Raw genomic sequence first — 21,326 nt, forward strand, 5'->3', positions numbered from 1 at the left:
TTCTGACTACCTGTTGTCCAGCGCAGTGCGTTTTCAGTACCAGCTGGGACATTAGGATGCTCAAACATACATTGCTCCTGCCACGTTCCTCAGGAACACCCTTCCAGGAAGGGAACAGTGGCACTTGAATTCCAGATGCACCATACTCTGGCTAAAGAAATTCCTCTTCATCTCTGTTCAAAAGGGACATCCCTCTGTTCTGAGCCTGTGCATTCTGGCCCCAGACCCTCTCCATGTCCACTCTATCTAGGCCTGTCATTATTCGATAGGTTTCAATGAAAGCCCCCCATCCTTCTAAACTCCAGCCCAGAGCCCAATGCACCTCATACATTAACCCTTTAATTCCCAGAATCATTCTCCAGAACCTCCTCTGGATCCTCTCCAATGCCAGCACATCCTTTCTTAGACAGGGCTTAAAGCTGCTCACAATATTCCAAGTGCACTCTGGCCAGTGCCTTGAAAAGCCTCAGCATTAAATCCTTGCAGCCTGATCTGTGGCACCTTGTCAAAGGCCTTCTGAAAATCCAAGTACACAACATCTACTGATTCTCCTTTGTCTATCCTGCTTGTTATTTCCTCAAATCATTCCAACACACTTTCCCTTGAGGAAACCAAGCTGACTACAGTCTAGGCTATCAAGTACCCCGAGCGGCCAGTTTGGGTAGATTTGGAATTTAAAACTGTGAAAGAGTTTTATTTAACCTCGTTATTGGGAGCTGTTCTACCTATACAATTAGCTAAAGTTGCTCATTTGAATTTATACCCTGTGATTAAGTATTATTTACAAATTTGGCTCGAGTTCCGTAATTTTTTTAATCTTAAAAAATTTAAACTTTGTAGTTTAATTTATCGAAACTATTTTTTAAGCCTTCTTTGAGCGATCCAATGTTTTTATTTTGGAAAAATAAAGGTAGTAATTATTTTTTGTATCTATTTAAAGAAGATAAGACTAATGTCTTTTGAACAATTAGTTGATAAATACTCTCTTTCTTATTCACACTTCTAAACAATACCTTCAAGTTAGACATTTGTTACAAAAATATTTAAGTAATTCTCCTTGCATATTAGAGGCTGACCTGTTAGAGTATGAACCATTGGAAGAATCTATAATTTATTATTACAATGGGATAAGCGCCCTTTCTTGAAGGTTAAACAAGATGGGGAAAAGGAACTTAATTTGACTTTTATAACGGAGGACTGGACGCGGATCTTGGTTAGCTCTTCCTCGACTTGTGCTAGCCATTCATTGATTCAATTTAAAATTGTACAGAGTTACTATTTGACGAGGGAGATTGTTTAACATCTTTCCTAACGTCGGTAGTTATTGTGATCGATGTAAACCTGAGACAGCTACACTGACGCAGTTTTGGTCTCGTTCTATACTGGAACAGTTTTGAAAGTCAGTTTTTCTACAATTTCTAAAGCATTTAAAATTAATTTACAACCCGAAACCCGATGCTTATTAATATTAATGAAGGACTATTTCCCCAGAGCTCCGCCGGAGTCGGTTCCGGCTCGAGAGCAGAGGCCGGATGTGACATCACAGACATGCGCAGTGCCGTCCCACCGCACAAACGCTTCCGGGAGGCCGGCGGCAGGTAGGGGCAGAGCATCTGGTCCCGGGTTTGATCGGCGCCGAGGCCGAACCCCAACCTGGAGCCCAGTCCGCGGAACAAGGTGGTGAGACTGACGCGGAGAGCGACCACACGGGGACCATACCGGCTCTCCGCCTCCATCCCCGCCGCGGCGCTGGGGTTTTCATTATTCGTCTCGTCAGTCTGGGGCGGAATATCCCCCGGGGGGGGGGGGGGAGAGAGGAGGGCGGTGGTGGTTCGGGCTGCGCATGCGCGTTTTGCCTGATTCGGTTCGTCCGGGCGGGTTGCTGGGGCGCAGGGGATTATGGGTCATGTGGCTGACATTGTTTCCATTGCAACCCGGTTTGCCCACAAACCGAGTCTAGAAATTCAGACAGGCAGATTTCAGTCCGGTTTTTGCTCTCCGAATCCCGTCAACATCCAAATCCCAGATAAAGGCCACAGTTGAGATTGACACCAAAAATTAAGGAGTAATTAAGGACAGTGATTCCACGAATTGCTTGATTAATTCTATTTATTGATTGATTTATTCGATATTCAGTGCGGAACCGCCCAGCAACCCCCAATTAACGCTACCCTAATGACTTTATATTGACTAATTAACCTTTTAACCAATACGTCTTTGGACTGTGGGAGGAAACAAGAGCATCCAGAGGAAAAACCTTCGTGCTGCTCAGGGACAATGCAGAGAGAGAGAGAGCGAATTCCGTTCTGGACTACAGCTGGTTGTTCTAGCCACCATGCTAAAATGTTTGCATGGGTTTCCTCCAGGTGCTCCGATTTCCTTCCAAAGACGTGCTGCCCCATAGGTTTGACCTGTCTCTAAATAAATAAAAATAAATGTTCTCTCTATAATAAACTTTCTTCACTTGCATAAAACATAGAACAATACAGCACAGTACAGGCCCTTCAACCCACAATGTTGTGCTGACCCTTAAACCCTGCCTCCCATATAACCCCCTACCTTAAGTTCCTCCATATACCTGTCTAGTAGTCTCTTAAATTTCACTAGTGTATCTGCCTCCACCACTGACTCAGGCAGTCCATTCCACGCATCAACCACTCTCTGAGTAAAAAAAACCTTCCTGTAATATCCCTCTTGAACTTTCCACCCTTTACCTTAAAACCATGTCCCCTTGTATTGAGCAGTGGTGCCCTGGAGAAGACGTGCTGACTGTCCACTCTATCTATTCCTCATAATATCTTGTATACCTCTATCATGTCTCCTGTCATCCTCCTCCTCTCCAGAGAGTAAAGCCCTAGCTCCCTTAATCTCTGATCATAATCCATACTCTCTAAACCAGGTAGCATCCTGGTAAATCTCCTCTGTACCCTTTGCAATGCTTCCACATCCTTTCTATAGTGAGGCGACCAGAACTGGACACAGTACTCCCAAGTATGGCCTAACCAGAGTTGTATAGAGCTGCATCATTACCCCACGACTCTTAAACTCTATCCCTTGACTTATGAAAGCTAACACTCCATATGCTTTCTTAACTACCCTATCTACCTGTGAGGCAACTTTCAGGGATCTCGGACATGTACCCCCAGATACCTCTGCTCCTCCACACTACCAAGTATCCTGCCATTTACTTTATACCCTTTGTAATTTGCAGAATACCCCCAGCTCTCCTTGCATAATTCTTGAACCTTGAGGATACTTAACAGCTCTTCTCAAAATATGCTTTCGGGGGGGGGGGGGGGGGTGAGATGTCCAACTGAGTCAATCAGACTCAAGGTTCTTGTGAAAGGCACCACCTCCAACAATGCAGAAATCACTCGGTACTACAGTGGCATTTAAGTGGTGTGTCTAAAGGAGATACTGTTCTGTAGAAACCTGGTTAGACCACGCTTGGAGTATTGTGTTCAGTTCTGGCGTCCTCGTTATAGGAAGGATGTAGAAGCTTTAGAGAGGGTGCAGCGTAGATTTACCAGGATGCTGCCTGGATTAGAGAGCATGTCATCCGAGGAAAAGTTGAGTGAGCTGGGGGTATTTTCTTTGGAGTGAAGGATGTACAATATGATGAGTCCAACCAGGGACATCCCTATAGGGCAGAAATGGCTAATACAAGGGGCATCATCTTACGGTGATTTTGGGAAAGTGGGGGGGGGGGGGTGTCAGAGGTAATTCCTTTACATCAAGTGGTGGGTGCATAGAACACACTGCCAGGGTGATGGCAGAAGCAGATGCAATAAGAAACTTCAATAGGCACGCGGATGATAGGAGGGCTAGGTGGGAGGGGAGGGTGAGAGCGATGGTGGGCTGAAGAGCTTCTGCTGTAATGTTCTATGTTCTAATTTTGTGTTTGTGTCTCTGCAGTGGAACTTCAAGTCCAACGTTTGGTGAGGGGCAGTTCACCATTCTGCCTGAAATGATCAGTTCAGAATTGCTGACTTGCTTATATTGATTACTTTTATAATGCTCCCTTTGAAGGGGATTATGAGTAGAGGATTGTCTCTGGGAACCTTAAACTCAGATCCGCAGCATCAATTGGCTCACCAGCGTCTGAGTGTCACAAGTCATTTGAACATGGAGTAGGAGTTGCTCGTTTCTGATGCTTAGCCAGACAGGGAACGTAGACACCAGTTACAGCAGACAGAAAATAAATCTGCATTCTCAATCTGCACGAAGCTTTCTTTCAGCTTCTGCAGGTGTGAGCAAATATTCCCTGATGTATCAGTAAGATAGAAACTCAAGGGATTCTGCATTTGCCAGAAATCCAGAGTAACGCATGCAAAATGCTGGAAGAACTCAGCAGGTCAGGCAGCATCTGTGGAGAGGAATAAACAGTTGACATTTTGGGCCGAGACAGTTTATCGGGACTGAAATATCTGTACTTTATATCCATGATAGTTGTATAATGTTTGGAAAAGAAATAGCCACCTCTCCTAGTGGGAAGCTGGTGCATTATGATATGGGAAGAATTCATTGATTTAGCCTCCTGCTCAAAGCACCTTGTATCCATCATCCTCACAGGCAACAGGCTGTTCCATTGCTCTTCGTGGGATCGGTTTTTCACTCACCTGACCCGATGAGACCCCAGCGAGAATCTGGGGAGAGGGTATTCTGCTGCTCGGAGTGTGGGAAGGGATTCACCCAGTCATCCAACCTGCTGAGACACCAGAGGGTCCACAACAGGGAGCGGCCGTTCACCTGCTCAGAATGCGGGAAGGGATTCACCCACTCATCCAGCCTGGTGATTCACCAAAGTGTCCACACCGGAGAGAGGCCGTTCATTTGCTCCGAGTGCGGGAAGGGATTTGCCATATTCTCTTACCTTCGCAAGCACCAGCGAGTTCACAGCGGGGAGAGGCCGTTCACCTGCTCCAAGTGTGGGAGGCAGTTCTCCCAGTCAGCTCATCTGAAGAGGCATCAGCAAGTCCACACGGGGGAGAAACCGTTCACCTGCTCTGAGTGCGGGAAGGGGTTCACTCGATCCTCCAACCTGATGACCCACCAGCTGGTCCACACCGGGGAGAGGCCGTTCACCTGCTCCGAGTGCGGGAAGGGCTTCACTCAGTCGTCCCACCTGCTGACGCACGAGCGAATTCACACCGGGGAGAGGCCCTTCACCTGCTCCGAGTGTGGGAAGGGATTCAATCGATCGTCTGACCTCCTGATACATCAGAATATCCACACCGGGGAGAGGCAGTTCACCTGCTCCGAGTGCGGGAAGGGATTCACTCGCTCGTCCAGCCTGTTGAGACATCAGCAGATTCACACCGGGGAGAGGCTGCTCTTCATCTGCTCCGAGTGTGGGAAGTCATTCACTCGGTCATCCACCCTCGCCATGCACCAGCGAGTTCACACCCGGGGGAAGGATTTATTAACTATCATTTAACTAAGTATTAACATTCTAACTAGCACAGCCACTCAAATGCCAGAGAGTGAGAAATGCCCATGTCATTGCTCTTCAGAGCCGGGACTGAACCCCGGGTATTGGGCACGGCTGGGGTTTGACTCTGCTGATGCCGGTCAGCCTATAACTGTGATGGAGTTTAATCGTCTGGTTCTGTGATGAATAAAGCTGTTCCGTTTTAAACCCTACGTTTCAGACCTTCAGTCTCTCTAGAATACAATGCATTAATTATCATTTACTGTAAGTTAGTATTAACATTTTGTTGGAACTACAGTAAGGCCATTTGGCCCATCTGGTCCCTGCCAGTGTTTCTGCTCCATGGCTGCTTCCTCCCCTAATACCCTGCTGGAATGTTCTTGTACGAGGGGTGATTGATAAGTTTGTGGCCTAAGGTAGAAGGAGTTGATTTTAGAAAACCTAGCACATTTATTTTTCCTATATTTACACACCCAGTCCAGCGGTCGTGGAGCATGCGGATCCCTTCTTTGTAGAAGTCGGCGTCTTGGACCTCCAGATGTGGTCCACAGCACGGGTGATTGATAAGTTCATGACCTAAGGTAGAAAAGGCGAGTTATTCACTTCAAACTTCCTGCATCATCACTCAAAGAGTTGAACTGCACTTGCATGTAATGAGAGCTGTATATTTCATCTCCTTCTACCTTGGGCCACAAACTTAACAATCACCCTTGATGTGGACCACTTTCTGGAGGTCCAAGAGACTGACTTCTACAAAGAAGGGGTCCATATGCTCCACGACCGCTGGACTAAGTGTGCAAATATAGGAGGGGACTATGTTGAAAAATGAATGTGCAAGGCTTTCTAAAACTTTCAACCTTAGGCCACAAACTTATCAATCACCCCTCGTATTTCTTTTCCCTCTTGTCACTCAGATCTTCATTTCATCACCTGCCCCCCCCCCCACCCCGTGGCAACACATAAATCACTGGGAGATCTCAGCAGGTCAGGCAGCATCTGTGGAGAGGAGAGGAATAAGCAGTGGATATTTTGGGCCATCGCGCTTCATCAGGGACTGGAAAGGAATGGAGAGGGAGTTGGGAACAATTACAAGCTGGCAGGTGAGAGGTGAAAGGTGGGTGGGGATGAAGGGAGCAGCTGGGAGGTGAGGTGAAATGAGGTGGGTGGGGATGAAGGGAGCGGCTGGGAGGTGAAATGAGGTGGCTGGGGATGAAGGGAGGGGCTGGGAGGTGAGATGAAATGAGGTGGGTGGGGATGAAGGGAGCGGCTGGGAGGTGAGAGATGAAGTGAGGTGGGTGGGGATGAAGGGAGTGGCTGGGAGGTGAAATGAGGTGGGTGGGGATGAAGGGAGCTGCTGGGAGGTGAAATGAGGTGGGTGGGGATGAAGGGAACGGCTGGGAGGTGTGAGATGAAATAAGGTGGGTGGGGATGAAGGGAGTGGCTGGGAGGTGTGAGATGAAATAAGGTGGGTGAGGATGAAGGGAGGGGCTGGGAGGTGAGATGAAATGAGGTGGGTGGGGATGAAGGGAACGGCTGGGAGGTGTGAGATGAAATGAGGTGGGTGGGGATGAAGGGAGGGGCTGGGAGGTGAGAGATGAAATGAGGGTGGGGATGCAGGGAGCAGCTGGGAGGTGAAATTAGGTGGGTGGGGTTGAAGGGAGCGGCTGGGAGGTGAGATGGTAAGGTGGGTGGGGATGAAGGGAGATGCTGGGAGGTGAGGTGAAATGAGGTGGGTGAGGATGAAGGGAGGGGCTGGGAGGTGAGATGAAATGAGGTGGGTGGGGATGAAGGGAGGGGCTGGGAGGTGAAATGAGGTGGGTGGGGATGAAGGGAGTGGCTGGGAGGTGAGAGATGAAGTGAGGTGGGTGGGGATGAAGGGAGCGGCTGGGCGGTGAGAGATGAAGTGAGGTGGGTGGGGATGAAGGGAGGGGCTGGGAGGTGAAGTGAGGTGGGTGGGGATGAAGGGAACGGCTGGGAGGTGAGAGATGAAGTGAGGTGGGTGGGGATGAAGGGAGTGGCTGGGAGGTGAGAGATGAAGTGAGGTGGGTGGGGATGAAGGGAGTGGCTGGGAGGTGAAATTAGGTGAAATGGGGTTGAAGGGAGTGGCTGGGAGGTGAAATGAGGTGGGTGGGGATGAAGGGAGCTGCTGGGAGATGAGGTGGGTGAGGATGATGGGAGGGGCTGGGAGGTGAAATGAGGTGGGTGGGGATGGAGGGAGCGGCTGGGAGGTGAGAGATGAAATGAGGTGGGTGGGGATGAAGGGAGCGGCTGGGAGGTGAGATGAAATGAGGTGGGTGGGGATGAAGGGAGTGGCTGGGAGGTGAGAGATGAAGTGAGGTGGGTGGGGATGAAGGGAGCAGCTGGGAGGTGAAATGAGGTGGGTGGGGATGAAGGGAGCGGCTGGGAGGTGAGAGATGAAATGAGGTGGGTGGGGATGAAGGGAGTGGCTGGGAGGTGAGATGAAGTGAGGTGGGTGGGGATGAAGGGAGGGGCTGGGAGGTGAGAGATGAAATGAGGTGGGTGGGGATGAAGGGAGTGGCTGGGAGGTGAGAGATGAAATGAGGTGGGTGGGGATGAAGGGAGCGGCTGGGAGGTGAGAGATGAAGTGAGGTGGGTGGGGATGAAGGGAGCGGCTGGGAGGTGAGAGATGAAATGAGGTGGGTGGGTATGCAGGGAGCGGCTGGGAGGTGAGGTGAAATGAGGTGGGTGGAGATGAAGGGAGGGGCTGGGAGGTGAGAGATGAAATGAGGTGGGTGGGGATGCAGGGAGCAGCTGGGAGGTGAAATGAGGTGGGTGGGGATGAAGGGAGTGGCTGGGAGATGAGAGATGAAATGAGGTGGGTGGGGATGAAGGGAGTGGCTGGGAGGTGAGATGAAGTGAGGTGGGTGGGGATGAAGGGAGCGGCTGGGAGGTGAGAGATGAAATAAGGTGGGTGGGGATGAAGGGAGGGGCTGGGAGGTGAGAGATGAAGTGAGGTGGGTGGGGATGAAGGGAGTGGCTGGGAGGTGAGAGATGAAGTGAGGTGGGTGGGGATGAAGGGAGTGGCTGGGAGGTGAAATTAGGTGAAATGGGGTTGAAGGGAGTGGCTGGGAGGTGAAATGAGGTGGGTGGGGATGAAGGGAGCTGCTGGGAGATGAGGTGGGTGAGGATGACGGGAGGGGCTGGGAGGTGAAATGAGGTGGGTGGGGATGGAGGGAGCGGCTGGGAGGTGAGAGATGAAATGAGGTGGGTGGGGATGAAGGGAGCGGCTGGGAGGTGAGAGATGAAAGGTGGGTGGGTATGCAGGGAGCGGCTGGGAGGTGAGGTGAAATGAGGTGGGTGGAGATGAAGGGAGGGGCTGGGAGGTGAGAGATGAAATGAGGTGGGTGGGTATGCAGGGAGCGGCTGGGAGGTGAGGTGAAATGAGGTGGGTGGAGATGAAGGGAGGGGCTGGGAGGTGAGAGATGAAATGAGGTGGGTGGGGATGCAGGGAGCAGCTGGGAGGTGAAATGAGGTGGGTGGGGATGAAGGGGGTGGCTGGGAGGTGAGATGAAGTGAGGTGGGTGGGGATGAAAGGAGCGGCTGGGAGGTGAGAGATGAAATGAGGTGGGTGGGGATGAAGGGAGTGGCTGGGAGGTGAGATGAAGTGAGGTGGGTGGGGATGAAAGGAGCGGCTGGGAGGTGAGAGATGAAGTGAGGTGGGTGGGGATGAAGGGAGCGGCTGGGAGGTGAGAGATGAAATGAGGTGGGTGGGGATGAAGGGAGCGGCTGGGAGGTGAGAGATGAAATGAGGTGGGTGGGGATGCAGGGAGCGGCTGGGAGGTGAGGTGAAATGAGGTGGGTGGAGATGAAGGGAGGGGCTGGGAGGTGAGAGATGAAATGAGGTGGGTGGGGATGCAGGGAGCAGCTGGGAGGTGAGGTGAAATGAGGTGGGTGGGTATGAAGGGAGGGGCTGGGAGGTGAGAGATGAAATGAGGTGGGTGGGGATGAAGGGAGTGGCTAGGAGGTGAGATGAAGTGAGGTGGGTGGGGATGAAGGGAGCGGCTGGGAGGTGAGGTGGGTGAGGATGAAGGGAGGGGCTGGGAGGTGAGAGATGAAATTACCGGAAATTGGCATTCATGTCATCAGGTCAAAGGTTACCCAGACAGATTGAGGTGTTGCTCTGCCAACCTGCCAGTGGCCTTGTCGTGGCAGTAGAGGAGTTTATGTCAGAATGGAAGTAAGGTTCTACATGAACCACACTCTGGGTGAAGACCTTTCCTCTGATTCTACAGACTGAAGGACAAGATGAGCTGGCTGGTGCCTGGAGGGATTATACTGGGTAGTTAACTCCAGCCGGTTCAGAAAACAACTACATTTACATTTTCCTTTCAAACGTGGTTCTGCTACCCTCAGAGCCTAGGATCCACATTTTGGTGGTGTGTTTCTTGGGCTGATGGAGTAACCTGGCTTTCTGCTGTTGCCGAGGAAGTTTTGAGTGAAATGTGTGGCCTTGAGGACAAGAAGCCTGGAGAGGGGCTGCGAGCCCATAATCGTCTGCCGGTGAGTGGGGAAGACAGAGGAAGGTGTCTCTGGGTGATGGTCTCTCTCTCCCGAAGGAAGGTCACTGCGGTTGAATGGTCCTTCCCTCATTGCTGTTTCAGATTCTGTGATTTTAACTTTTTTTTGGTTTCCATTTTAATGATTTTTTTTCACATGGTAGTGGGGGAGGGTTGATGTTCATAGTTTGCTTCGTTTCTCGGCTGTCTGTGGAAAGGACGGATTTTAGGGTTGTGTACTGAATACATATTTGCCTTGACTAATAAAAGTAAGCATTCCATGAGGCTTGTTTACCACCCTGTCAACCTGTGTAGCCACTTGCAATCAGTCATGAACCTGGATCCCAAAATCTCGCTGGTCAGAAATTCTGTTAAGGACCTTGCCCAAACATTGTACTGTCTCCTCGCATTTTCCCTACCAAGGTACAACTCTTCACATTAATCTGGGTTAAACTCCCTCTGCCATTTCTCTACCCATATCTGCAACTGACCTGTATCACACTGTATTCTTTCTCAGTCTTCTACACTCTCCACAACTCCTTGAATCTTGGTATCATCCACAAACTTACTAACCCACCTGTCTACATTTTCACCCAGGTCATTTATGTACGTCACAAACAGCTGAAGTCCCAGCACAGATCCCTGAGGAACACCACTAATTACAGACCTCCAGTTTGAGTTAGTCCCTTCAACCACTATCCTCTGTTTTCTATATGCAAGCCAGTTCTGAATCCAAACAGCCAATTTGCTGTGGACCCCATACATCTTAACCTTCTGAATTAGCCTCCCATGAGGGATTTTGTCAAACGCCTTACTAAAATCCAAGTAGACCATATCCACTCATTGAACTCTCATCACCTTGTCAAAAAAATACCTCAATTAAGCTGGTAAAGCACGACCTCTCACGTACAAAGCCATGCTGGCTCTCCCTAATTAGGCCACGGGTTTGGAAGTGCTTATATATCTTCTCCCCGAAGAATTTTCTCCAGGAATTTTGCTAGGATCACCATTCTGTAGTTCTGGATTTTTCCTTGTTCTCTTTTTAAGTAGAGATACAACATTATGCCAGTCAGCAGTCGTCCAGGATCTCGCCTGTGGCTAGAGAGAACATGGAGAACATGGTGGGTCAAGGGCCCACCAATCCCATCTCTTTCCTCCTTCAATAACCTGTGTAAATCAGTCAGGTCCTGGAGATTTATCCACCTTAAAACTCATTAGGAGGCCCATTTCCTCCTCCGTGACCCCAAACTGCCTTAATATGTTTGTACACTCAGCACTGATTTGCTGGTCCTCCATATCCTTTTCCTTGGTAAATACTGAAGCAAAGTTCTCATTAAATACCTCACTCACATCCTGGCACGTGTTCCCCCTTTTTCCTTGATTGGTCCCACCCTCTCCCGAGTTATCCTCTTACTTTTGATGTATGTATAGAATGCCTTGGGATTCACCTTAATCCTATTTGCTGAGGACTTTTCATGGTCCCTCCTGACTTTCCTAATTCCCTTCTCTAGTTCTTTTCTGGCTCCTTTATAATCCTCATGCGCTTCGTTTGATCTGAAATTCTTAAGCTTTACATACTTTTCCTTGTCTAAATTCATCACCTCTCTGGACGTCCAAAGTTCTCTCTTTCCATCCCTGTCCTTCCTTCTAACAGGAACATACATTCCTTGTACTCAGTGCAATTGATCTTTAAACACCCTCCACATGTCTAATGTGGGCTTGCCAATTAACTCTTCTTGCCTAATGCCCTTTTAGTCGGTCCTACGCCAATTGAAAACTCTCCCGCAAGGACCATGCCTATCTTTGTCCATAGAAACCCTGAAAGATGAGGGGTTGTGGTCACTGTTCCCTAACTGCCCACCCACTGAAAGTTGGTCACCTTGCCCAGGCTCATTACCCAATGCCAAGTCCAGTATGCCCCCCCCCCCTCTCATTGGACCATCCACATATTGATTTAAGGAACCTTCCTGGACAAACTCTGCCCCATCTAAACCCCTCGCGCGAAGAAGGCCGCAGTTTATATCAGGGAGGTTGAATTCCCCCCATGACAACAACCCTGTTATTTTTACACATTTCCTTAATCTGTTCCTTGATGTCTTGGTTGCTGTTCCAGAGCCAGTTGTACAATCCCATCTGTGTGATTACAATCTTCCTGCTCCTGAGCTCCACCCAAATGGACTCAGCATCTGGCGTCTCCCCTGAGTGCAGCTGTGATATTGTCCCTGATTAGTAGCCCAACTCCTCCTCGATCTTTTCTAAAACTTCAAAAACCTGATACATCCATCATCCATTCCTTCCCCTCTCTCAGCCAGTGATGGCCACAACATCATATTTCCATGTACTGATCCATGCTCTGTTCCTCACCTTTACCGATAATACTCCTAGCATTAAAACACACACACTTCAAACTATCTGACCCATCATACCTGATATTTCAACTTTCCCTGATACCTACCTCCCGGTCCAATCCTCCCTTACTGATCTGGGGTTCCAGTTCTCAGTCCTCTGCAAAACTCCCCCAGGTAGCATTAGCAAACCTCCTGGCCAGGATATTGGTTCTCCCTCAGCTCACGTGTCACCTGTCCTCCTCCTACGGGTCACCCCTTCCCCAGAAGATGTTCCAATGATCCAAGAAAGTGAGACCTTGTCCCCTGCACCATCTCCTCAGCCACTCATTCATCCGGGCTATCACCCCATTCCATGGCACAGGGAAAAATCTGGACCTTTTCAACCTCTTTCTTAACTCCACATACCCACTGCATAGGACCTCTTCCCCTTTTCTGCCACTGATATGCACCAAAACCTCTGGCTGTTCTCCCTCTCCCTTTGAGAGTATCCTCCAATACATCACGGACCCAAGCACCCAGAGGGGAACACACATTCCTGGAGTCTCTGTTCCGACCATTGAATCTCCTTCCAGTCCCCCTAACTATTGACTCCTCTGTAAAGACCACATCGCCTGACTTTCCCTTTTCCTGCTGAGCCTCAGAGCCGGCCACGGTGCCACCCAGCCTGGCCGCTAGTCATCCCCCACAGCAGCATACGAAGAGGTATAATTGTTTCTGAGGGGAATGGCCACTGCACTGACTTCTTAACCCCCTTACCTGTCCCGGTGGTCACCCATCTCCAGTCTGATGCCCGTGCTCTGGGTGTGAGCGCCTCTTCAAAGGTGTCATTTATGAGGTCTTCAGCCTCCCGGATGATCCCGAGCACACCCTACTCCAGCTGCAACTCCTCGACCCAGTCAGTCAGGCGCTGGTGTTAGCTGCACTTTCCGCAGATGTATTCATCAGGGAAGCCGTCAGGAATTCCAGTATCTACACCGGACAGGAGCAGCGTTCCACCCTGACCCTGTAGCGTATAAAACTACAAGGCTTCCCTCCTCTTAGCGTGCCTGTGAAGCCAAAGCCTTCTCACCCTGCTGGATCCAACGCCTTGCGAGTCGGCCAATGACACCGGCACTCACCGCACCGCGTACTTCTGCAGCCAGCAGTCACGTTACCGGGTACGGGTACACCGCGGAGTGCACGTCCGTTAGCAATTTGCTGTGGTGTTGGTCAGGGTACAGCATGCAACTTCCAACAGCTGTATAAAAAACATAAAGGATTGTATAAAGTGAAGTTAGAGGTTAAAGGATGGATGTTGAATAAAATGGGCATGGAAACATAAATAACAGCATTTATTTACAATACATAGAAACATAGAAAACCTACAGCACAATACAGGCCCTTCGGCCCACGAAGTTGTGCTGAACATGTCCCTACCTTAGAAATTACTAGGCTCTGCAGATACTAGAAACCGAAGCGACACACAAAATGCTGGAGGAACTCAGCAGGTCAGGCAGCATCTACGGAAAAGAGTGAACAGTAGATGTTTGGGGTCATAACCTTTCAGTCCTGATGAAAGGTCTTGGCCTGAATGTAGACTGCTTATTTGTTCTTCCAGCACTGTGTTTGTGTGTGTGTATGTATTAAGTGTTTGCTGTGGTGAGATAGTAAATAGAGGGTGGTGGGGCTATCCAGAATGGTTGATCAGATTAACAGCCTGGGGGGAGAAACTGTCAAAATGGTGTTAAATTGTTGTTTAATTGCGCTTTCCAGAAGGGAGTTTTTAGAAAAGGCATTATGAATCGTGTCTGTGATGATTTTCCCTGCCCAGTTCTTTCTCCTGGGCGCATACAATTCCTACATTGCAGCCAATGACAGTTTGCGGTAGTTTTTGTAAACTCTGAGAGGATGCCACATCAAGCCAGGCAGTAATGGCTGATGCGAGGATGCTCTCTGTGATGTCAGAGTAGAATTGCACCTGTACATCTGGGGAAGATGGAATTTTACCAACAGCCCCCAGTGGTAGAGGGGCTTCTGGCACCGGTGAGGGGAGGGGCCTGTGCTGCTCCTGGACAAGGGTGGGACAACAAGTCGACTATACCTTCCACCCCGATCAACAAGTCTCTTTGCAGAACTTGCTCCCTGTGACCAACTCAGCAGAACTAAGTTCAGGTTTCCCAGAAAGCTTGCATTTTGGGGAAAGTTCTAAACATTTTCTATTGGTGTTCTCAGCTTTTTCATTTGATTGCGGATATATTGTAAAATAATTGTAATATGTGTCACAAATCTAAAACTTTAATTAAAAACTACATTAGTGCCCTTTATTGTTCTGAACGACATTATGTTAAGTTTCAAACACAAGATTCTACAAATGCTGGAAGTCCAAAGGTACATGTAAGATGAAAGAGCTGATTGTGGACTTCAGGAAGGGTAAGACAAAGGAACACACACCAATCCTCATAGAGGGATCAGAAGTGGAGAGAGTGAGCAGCTTCAAGTTCCTGGGTGGCAAGATCTCTGAGGTTCTAACCTGGTCCCAACATGTCGATGTAGTTATAAAGAAGGCATGACAGCGACTATACTTTATTAGGAACTTGCAGAGATTTGGCATGTCAACAAATACACTCAAAAACTTCTATAGCACTGTGGAGAGCATTCTGACAGACTGCATCATTGTCTGGTATGGGGGTGGGGGCTACTGCACAGGACCGAAAGAAGCTGCAGAAGGTTGTAAAATCTAGTCAGCTCCACCTTGGGTACTAGCCTACAAAGTACCCAGGACATCCTCGAGGAGCGGTGTCTCAGAAAGGCAGTGTCCATTATTAAAGCACCCAGGGCATGCCCTTTTCTCACTGTTACCATCAGGGAGGAGGTACAGAAGCCTGAAGGCACACACTCAGTGATTCGGGAACAGCTTCTTCCCCTCTGCCATCTGATTCCTAAGTGGAGAGTGAAGCTCTGTACACGACCTCACTTTTTTTTAATATACAGTATTTCTGTTTATGTACATTTTTAAAAATCTATCCAATTTATGTAATTGATTTACTTGTTTATTTATTATCATTTTTTCTCTCTCTGCTAGATTATGTATTGTTTTAAACTGCAGCTGCTGAGATAACAAATTTCACATCACGTGCCGGTGATAATAATCCTGATTCTGATTCTGACACAGAAAATGCCAGGGGAACTCAGTGGTTTGGGCAGATTAAATACCTGAACAATGCTACTGCTTTTTCCCCTCCTGTAGTACGCTTGGGATTCCGGGTGCTCCTCATCCAGGCCTGCTCTTTTAAGGATACTTGAGTTTTCCACGTGTTCACTTCTAACATGTCCAATGCCTCGGCTACCTCCAGTATTACTTGGAGAACCCTCTTCCGTGGTGAAGCCAGGTGCAAAGAATTTGGCTGTTTGGACCACGCCTCCAGAAAAACAAACAAAATACTCACTGAACACCATGCACAAACTCCCACGTTAATCTTCCATGCACTGTTATTTACTACTTATAGACCCAGAATTGGGTTTATTAAGATGGACAAAAGTCGTGCATTTTGTTGTTTGGAAGCAGTATATAAAATTACGCAGCAAAATATGTGGAAACAAATAAGTAGCAGAGCCCGAACAGAGAGTAAAATAGTGAGGTTGTGTTCATGGAACATTCAGAAATCTGATGGCCATTCAGAAAACCCTGTTCCTAAAATACTGAGTGCGTCTTTAGGCTCCTAAACCCCCTCCCCGATGGTAGTAAGGCGATGTCCTGGATGGTGGGGTCTTTGCTGACGGATGTGGTGTTTTGAGACATTGACTTTTGACGATGTGGACGGTAGAGAAGCATTTTCCCACGGTGGGGAGGCCAGTGGCCTTCACGGAGCATTTTCCATGCGCAGGTTACAATCTCGGCCAGCTCCGTCATGGGCATCTGCCCACCCCCAGCGTCCAGGACATCTTCAAAAGCCAATGATTGAAAAGGCATCATTAAGGACCCCCATCACCCAGGAGGCACCCTCTTCTGATCGTAACCATCAGAGTGGAACGACAGGAGCCCAAAGGCACACTATCAACTTTTTTGGAACAGCTTCTTCTGCCATCAGATGACTGAATGGTTGATGAACCCACAAACACTGTCCCTCTCTTTTTGACCTACATATTTAATTTTTATTATACAGCAGCTATTTCTTATTTTTTATGCATTACACTGCACTACTGCCTCAAAACAACATATCCGTGAAAACAAAACATAAAATCAGATGTACAAACATCGAACACTACAGCCCTTCAGCCCACAATGTTGTTTCTGTATCCACACAACACATTTGGATTCCCATTAATTTTGGCAGATAATCTTTTCTAAGCTGCTTTCTCTGCTGCTCTTATTAAGTCTTCATTTCCCGTCCAATTCCTTCCTAATCAGCCGGGCTCTTCTGGTCACTAACGAGAGAAAATCAGCCGATGCTGGAAATCCAAGCCAACACACAAAATGCTGGAGGAACTCAGCAGGGCCAGGCAGCTTCTGTGGCAAAAGGCGCGGTCCACAGTTCAGGCCAAGATCCTTCGGCAGGACTGGAGAAAAACAGATGAGGAGTAGATTTTAAAGATGGGGGTGCGGGAGAGAAGCCAAGGTGAGAGGTGAAACCGGGATGGGGAGGGGTGAAATAAAGAGCTGGAATGTTGAGATGCAGGGCTGGAGAAGGGGGAATCTGATAGGAGAGGACAGAAGGCCATGGAAGAAAGATAAAGGGGAGGAGCACCAGAGGGGGGGTGAAGGGCAGTCGAGGAGGTAACGTGAGAGGGGAAAAGGGGATGGGGAATGGTGAGGGTGGGGCCACTGCCGGAAGTTTGAGAAATCGATGTTGATGCCATCAGGTTGGAGGCCCCCTTAGTATCGTAGCTTTCTGGAGATTTGTGTAGAGCTAATTGTTTAATGATGTTGTGTAGAGACTTTGGGATGATCCCAGTTGTCGATATTAATATCAGGACAATGCATACCCTGCTGATGCTCCATAGTCTTTCAATTTCCTCTTTTAATTCAGCATATTTCCAGTGCCTTTCAGTTATTGATTTCTGTAAGTTGTGTGTGTTTGGAATTGCTATCCCTATTAACTGTGCTTGCTTGTTTATTCTGTAATATTATATCCAGGTGGTGATTATGGCTTGTCCCATCTGTACTTGTTCATCCATTGTAATATAATTGCGTGGGGCAAAAGGGCTGACAATGGGTAGTCCAGACTGCCTAACACCATGCTACCTACCACGAAGGACAGATATAGAGGAAAGTGACGGGGAAAGGCCAGTAACGTCATAGAGGAACACACCCACCTTGCTCATGGACTGTTGCCCCACTCCCCTCAGGGAGGAGGCTCTGTAACATCTACAGCAGCACCATCAGACCTAAAAACATTTTCTCTCTCCAAGCAGGAAGGCTAATCAACATCTCCATGCCCACCACCACCACCACCATTTCTTGTCAGTCTCCTTAAGCACAGACGCTCCTGTACTTAAAATTGTAAGTGAAACAATTTTGAATCTGAATGTCGGGTGCGGGGACAATAAACTTATGCGATTATCCATCACATTTATGTTGTTGGGGGATTTATATGTGGAGATTGGCAGCCCCGTTTGGGAAACGAGACCCTGTACAAAGGGACTCCAGTTTCATTTCCAACCTCCGCCAGCAGGGGGCGCCCGTTGCAAAGCGAAGCGGCCCAGAGCGCAGGCGCACGACCGACGTCGCGTCAGGAACACGCGCACTGCGGATCTTCCACGCGGAAGCCGCTGGAAAGCAGGTAGGGGCAAGTTGTCGGGCCGTGGGATGTGTCACCGCTGAGGCTGGATCGTGGGGAACAGCCCCTGGCCGGGGGACACTCGGTCCAATTCCAGTAAACCCCGCGGGTCACCGCACCGGGACGGCGCCGGCCATCTTCCCGCGGCCCGCACCGCCGCTGTGGCTTTGTCCTGCCAACCTGACCCAAGATGCATTGGGGCAAGTGTCGCGCGTGCGCAGTTCGCTGCGACGCCATGTTTGTAGTCCATTTGGAAACTGGCTGCAGAAAATGTAGACCGTTTTTAAACAAATAGCCTAGCCGACATCCTGATCTTTCTAGCCGCAGGCCGTATATATTTGGAAAATTTTTATATCTTCTTTATTTCCATACATTACCTATTTTCGTATAAAATTTGTACAAATATTGGGAACCATTTATAAACTATTGAAAAAATAATCCCTGATAATACGTTTATCTGAATTGTGTGGGAAAATTAAAAATATGGATAAAATAGAGTACAGAAACATGTTCTTTGGATATTTATGTCATATTTGCTTTTGGTTAGTTTTCCAATGATCTTGTACTTTTGCCCACAAAAGGGTTTCTCTCTAGCCCATATATGTCAAACTCAAGGCCCGCGGGCCAAATCCGGCCCACGGTGGAATTATCTTTGGCCCGCGTGATAATATCTAATTACTATTAAAGCTGGCCCCAGTAATCGAAGCGCCTATGGCGTATGATATGGCTAGTGCTGAGTTTATTCAGGTACCAGGTTTTCAGGGTTTTTAGTGTTTATTCGGCAGTCTTCTTCATAAGAAACGGAATTTGTAAAGTGAAACACTTTGTAGTTATAGCAGAGACTGAGACACATGAGAAAAGGCTGAAAAAACTGAGGCAACGAAAGCTGCGTTCGCACGCGCCCGACTGATCCGGCCCGCATGAAGCTGCATTTTGCTCAATCCGGCCCGTTAGCCTGTCAAGATACTGAGTGATGTTTATACCTCTATCAGATTTCCCCCAACCATCTGTTTTCAGAGCAATCCCCACTTCTTCAGTCCATCCGGAGAACTAAAATTCCTCATCCCTGAGTCATCTAGTCTTCCAGGAATAAAGCTTCAAAAACACTAGGTAGTGATAGAGAGCTAGAAGATTATAAGGATAGCAGGAAGGCACTTAAGAATGAAATTAGGAGAGCCAGAAGGGGTCATGAGAAGGCCTTGGCGGACAGGATTAAGGAAAACCCCAAGGCATTCTACAAGTATGTGAAGAGCAAGAGGATAAGACGTGAAAGAATAGGACCTACAAAGTGGAAAAGTGTGTATGGAACCAGAGGAGATAGCAGAGGTACTTAATGAATACTTTGCTTCAGTATTCACTACAGAAAAGGATCTTGGTGATTGTAGGGATGACTTACAGTGGTCTGAAAAGCTTGAGCACGTAGATGTTAAGGAAGAGGATGTGCTGGAGCTTTTGGAAAGCATCAAGTTGGATAAGTCACCGGGACTGGATGAGATATACCCCAGGCTACTGTGGGAGGTGAGGGAGGAGATTGCTGAGCGATGATCTTTACGTTATCAGTGGTGACGAGAGAAAGAGGCTCTGGATGATTGGAGGGTTGCAGGTGTTGTTCCCTTATTCAAGAAAGGGAGTAGATACAGCCCAGGAAATTTTAGACCAGTGAGTCTTACTTAAGTGGTTGGCAAATTGATGGAGAAGCATCCTGAGAGGCAGGATTTATAAACATTTGGAAAGGCATAATATGATTAGGAATAGTTAGCATGGCTTTATCAAAGGCAGGTCGTGCCTTACGAGCCTGACTGAATTTTTTGAGGATGTGACTAAACACATTGATGAAGGTAGAGCAGTAAATGTAATGTATATGGATTTCAGCAAGGCATTTGATAAGGTACCCTATGCAAGGCTTATTGAGAAAGTAAGGAGGCATGGGATCAAAGGGTACATTGCTTTGTGGATCCAGAACTGGCTTGCCCACAGAAGGCAAAGAGTAGTTGTAGATGGTTCATATTCTGCATGGAGGCTGGTGACCAGTGGTGTGCTTCAGGGATCTGTTCTGGGACCCCTATTCTTTGTGATTTTTATAAATGACCTGAATGAGGAAGTGAAGGGATGGGTTATCAAATTTGCTGATGACACAAAGGTTGGGGGTGTTATGGATAGTGTGGAGGGCTGTCAAGAGTTTACAGCGGGACATCGATAGGATGCAAAACTGGGCTGAGGAGTGGCAGGTGGAGTTGAAACCAGATAAGTGTGAGGTGGTTCATTTTGGTAGGTCAAATATGATGGCAGAATATAGCATTAATGCTAATACTCTTGGCAGTGTGGAGGGTCTGAGTCCATAGGACAGTCAAAGCTGCTGCGCAGGTTGACTCTGTGGTTAAGATGGCGTACAGTGGGGCTTCCAGTGACGTCACCATCCAGAATGGCAGCTTAGGTCAATAGCTCCTCCAGAAAAATGCATATTTTGCCCCGTTAATCCAGCAAAAATAATATCTTTCGAAAATACCTGAATTGATAAGAGGGGCAAGAATGGAGATTAAAAAAGCAGCACTGCGGAGCCTGTGGACGAGCGGCTCCTCTACCCTCGCATGGTGGCGAGGCTGACGATGGGCCTTGTTCAGGTGAAGCGGCAAATGTGATCAAAATTCTGGAAGAGATACGGAGATTCCAAAAATATATAAAACAGCAACTAATTGATATCAAGTCAGAGCTCACCAACGTCAGTCAAAAAATAGTGGTGGCAGAGACTCGAATTGAGAAGGTGGAAGATCGCGTGCAAAATGTGGAATGGATACTAAGTAAGACGATAAAAATATTAAATCGACAAGAAAGTAAACTGCTTGACCAGGAGGGAAGATCACAGCGGAAATATATCAGGATATACAGTGTTCCCGAAGAAGTGTGAGTCTGTCTATGACGGAGTTTGTAGGAAAGTTGCTGCAGGACACGCTAGAGATTCCTTTGACTATGGAGCTGGAAATTGAGAGGGTGCATCGTGCGCTCGTTCCAAGGCCTACTGGAGACAGAGAAGATAAGCTACGCTCAATAATAATTAGATTCCTTCGATACAATATGAAGGCGGAGATTCTATGAAGGGCCTGGGGAAAGAAGAGGGTGTTTTTGGACGGGAAATTAATATGTTTTGATCAAGATTACCCCCTGGCAGTCCTGCAGAAACATAAAGAATACTCTGCAATAAAGCAAATATTAAAGCAAGGAAAGATTACATTCCAAACCCCGTACCCTGCTAAACTGCGAGTGTTTTATGAAGATG

The 21,326-nt window shown here is 48.1% G+C and overlaps 2 protein-coding genes across 5 annotated transcripts in view; both read left to right on the top strand.

The window, feature by feature from the left end:
* The first annotated feature begins 1,533 nt into the window (after positions 1–1,533).
* LOC132381637 (zinc finger protein 239-like) lies at positions 1,534–5,643 on the top strand. 4 transcript variants are annotated; one of them, XM_059951205.1, is made up of 2 exons: positions 1,534–1,598; positions 4,573–5,643. In XM_059951205.1, the coding sequence occupies exons 1-2, from the start codon at positions 1,549–1,551 to the stop codon at positions 5,435–5,437; spliced, it is 915 nt and encodes a 304-aa protein (XP_059807188.1). In that variant the 5' UTR covers positions 1,534–1,548; the 3' UTR covers positions 5,438–5,643. The 4 variants fall into 4 exon arrangements, with proteins under 4 accessions (XP_059807188.1, XP_059807191.1, XP_059807189.1 ...); XM_059951208.1 differs by having other exon boundaries at positions 1,554–1,598; positions 3,916–5,643; XM_059951206.1 differs by having other exon boundaries at positions 1,568–1,677; positions 3,916–5,643.
* A 12,332-nt stretch (positions 5,644–17,975) lies between these two features.
* LOC132381578 (zinc finger protein 721-like) overlaps positions 17,976–21,326 on the top strand; it is a 92,356-nt gene continuing 89,005 nt past the window's right edge. Inside the window, exon 1 of the mRNA XM_059951073.1 lies at positions 17,976–18,055. The gene's annotated coding sequence lies outside the window, so the exon portion shown is untranslated. The remainder of the gene's footprint in view (positions 18,056–21,326) is intronic.

This window comes from Hypanus sabinus, chromosome 26 (assembly GCF_030144855.1).
Source record: "Hypanus sabinus isolate sHypSab1 chromosome 26, sHypSab1.hap1, whole genome shotgun sequence".
NCBI lineage: Eukaryota > Metazoa > Chordata > Chondrichthyes > Myliobatiformes > Dasyatidae > Hypanus > Hypanus sabinus.

Excerpts from the sequence above, each read along its gene's own strand:
- LOC132381637 (XM_059951205.1), top strand. The coding sequence starts at position 1,549 with ATGCGCAGTGCCGTCCCACCGCACAAACGCTTCCGGGAGGCCGGCGGC. Across the intron at positions 1,599-4,572 it reads TTCCGGGAGGCCGGCGGCAG|GCAACAGGCTGTTCCATTGC; the intron begins GTAGGGGCAGAG and ends TCATCCTCACAG.